This window comes from Elephantulus edwardii, unplaced genomic scaffold, assembly GCF_000299155.1.
Source record: "Elephantulus edwardii isolate Elephantulus edwardi_28Jun2011 unplaced genomic scaffold, EleEdw1.0 scaffold00004, whole genome shotgun sequence".
Lineage (NCBI taxonomy): Eukaryota > Metazoa > Chordata > Mammalia > Macroscelidea > Macroscelididae > Elephantulus > Elephantulus edwardii.
Genome location: NW_006399754.1, coordinates 4,679,313 through 4,681,626, shown reverse-complemented (window position 1 = coordinate 4,681,626; position 2,314 = coordinate 4,679,313). Strand labels below are relative to the sequence as shown.

The following is a 2,314-nucleotide window of genomic DNA, read 5'->3' as shown; positions in this document are numbered from 1 at the left end:
GAAAGTGCAATGCAATAGACACATAAATGGGTAGCAGACATTTATTAAGCCTTTTAAATGGTATATATTATAGATTATATACCTACTGTATGCAGCTGGTAGCACAATGTTTTGAGTACACAAGACATGAGATATGTATGTTATATGTGGGAAGCTGTTGGATTTTCTATGTCCAGTTCTCTGATCCGGATTCCTGAACTCTATTATATTTTATGGGACCATAGCACAAAAGTGGTCAGATGTTAAAGAGATTTGATATGACACATGACAGTATCATAATTCAACAAAATGAAAGCAATTCACAGAAAATATTTTGGTTGTTTCTTAACATGCAATTCATTGGAATGAACTTCAAATATTTTGCATCTAAGAAAATAAGACAGAAATAGCTTTAAAAAGAAGTTTGGGTTTGTTTTCTTTTAAAAAAGGAAGTTTGAAGGAAGTTTCCAGAGCTTTCGAGGAGAACCTAGTGACACGAATTCATCCACCTGGTCAAAATGCAAATCTTTGTAAAGACCCTCACTGGCAAGACCATCACTCTGGAGGTGGAGCCCAGCGATACCATCGAGAATGTGAAGGCCAAGATCCAGGATAAAGAGGGCATCCCACCCGACCAGCAGAGGCTCATCTTTGCAGGCAAGCAGCTGGAAGATGGCCGCACTCTTTCTGACTACAACATCCAGAAAGAGTCAACTCTGGACCTTGTCCTTCGTCTGAAGGGCGGCTGTTAAAGTGCCCAATGATGGCATTACTCTGCACTATGGCCTTTTCTCTCAGTTTAAGTTTAGAAATTACCAGTTTCAGTAATCACTGAATCTGTTCAAAATGTTAATAAAAATTTTGTTGCATGGTAGCATAAAAAAAAGGAAGTTTATCTATACTGAGAAGAAACACTTTTATTTTATTTTTAAGTATACCATGCCAATAATTTTAATTAACCTTGCTTTGAGTAAAGTTAGAGACCCTTCAAATGGTTAAAGGAAGAAGAAAATTTGTCTAAACTTTAAGATCACTAACACCAAAAAGAAAAAAAAATTGCTATGAAAATAGACATAAATAATTTACACCATCATTTTTTTTTGGAAATTTTTTAAATTTTAATCATTTTAATGAACATTTACAGAGATTTTGGATTTCCATTCATTGATTGCTCCACTTCTCTCCCCTCTCAGGCCTCCCCCTACACACCATCATTTCTGCCGATATGGTTCAGTAACATTACATCCTTCAAGTGGTGCAGCCTCCTTTTCCCAAATCACTCCACCGTTAATGTAAACTCAATGTTCTTCTCTCCTCCCCTGCTTTGGTTACTAGTAATCATTAGTAACCCTGGACTTGTATATATTCGCTTATTTCATATAAGGGCAATCCTGATGAAGGAATAGAACAGTGTGTTGTAACTGGAATTCCTAGTGATTTTTTTTTAATCAATGGAGTTACTCAGCTTGATCTGTGCAAAGTGGTAAACTCTTAGGATTTGAGGAGCTAATAAGTGTCAGAGTTCTAATGAGACAGGAAAAACGGTGCTCTCTAAAGTAGAAAAACTTGAATGTTCTATTATAAATTATTGGGTAAATGGACTGCCAAGAAAACAAACAGATTCATCCTGGAGAGGGCTAAACCAGGCTACTCCTTGGAGGCAAGGATTCTGGGGCTTCATCTGACATACTTTGGACATGTTGTAAGGAGGGACAGGTCCTTGGAGACGGACATCATGCTTGGGAGGGTGGAGGGAAGCGCAGGAGGGGAAGACCCTCTACGAGGTGGATTGATTCAGTGATTGGGGTAATTAGGATGGGTGTGTCAGAGGCAATGCGATTGGCACAGGATAGAGCAGGGTTTAGGGCTGTTGTACATAGGGGTTGCTATGAGTTGCAAACGACTCGATGGCACATAACAACAACAACAAAGCTAATCAAATAAAAAATAAGCAGGAATAAGTTTGAAAGAAAAAAGCAGGCTTCCTGAGGGAACTATATAGTTAACATTATGTGCCAATGTGGTGGGCTTGATTCTCAGCATAGTGTACTTTTCCTGTGTGTTGTAATTTCTGGAGCTCTGGTGGCCTAGTCGTAAGAAGCTGTGCTGCAATCCCAAAGGCACACAGTTCGAATCAACAAGCTGCTCCATGGGAGAAGGATGGGCAATCTCCTCCCTTGTGACTAAAGTGCCTCTGAAAATTCACTAGAGGATCAGCTATGGGTTGGTTCTGACTACATAGTGCACAACAACCTAGTGTTAATGAGGCAGGATTAGCAGTGGTTCTGTAAAAATACAGCCTGTTTTATCAGATTAAGGAGCTCTGGTGGCTTAG

At 39.2% G+C, this 2,314-nt stretch overlaps 1 protein-coding gene across 1 annotated transcript; it reads left to right on the top strand.

Moving 5' to 3' along the window:
• Window positions 1–497: 497 nt before the first annotated feature.
• On the top strand, window positions 498–731 carry LOC102870183 (polyubiquitin-B-like). The gene has a single exon (XM_006879516.1). The coding sequence runs from the start codon at window positions 498–500 to the stop codon at window positions 729–731; it is 234 nt and encodes a 77-aa protein (XP_006879578.1).
• Window positions 732–2,314: the final 1,583 nt, after the last annotated feature.

Bases quoted from the DNA above. Each gene is read 5' to 3' on its own strand.
- LOC102870183 (XM_006879516.1), top strand. From the start codon at position 498: ATGCAAATCTTTGTAAAGACCCTCACTGGCAAGACCATCACTCTGGAG.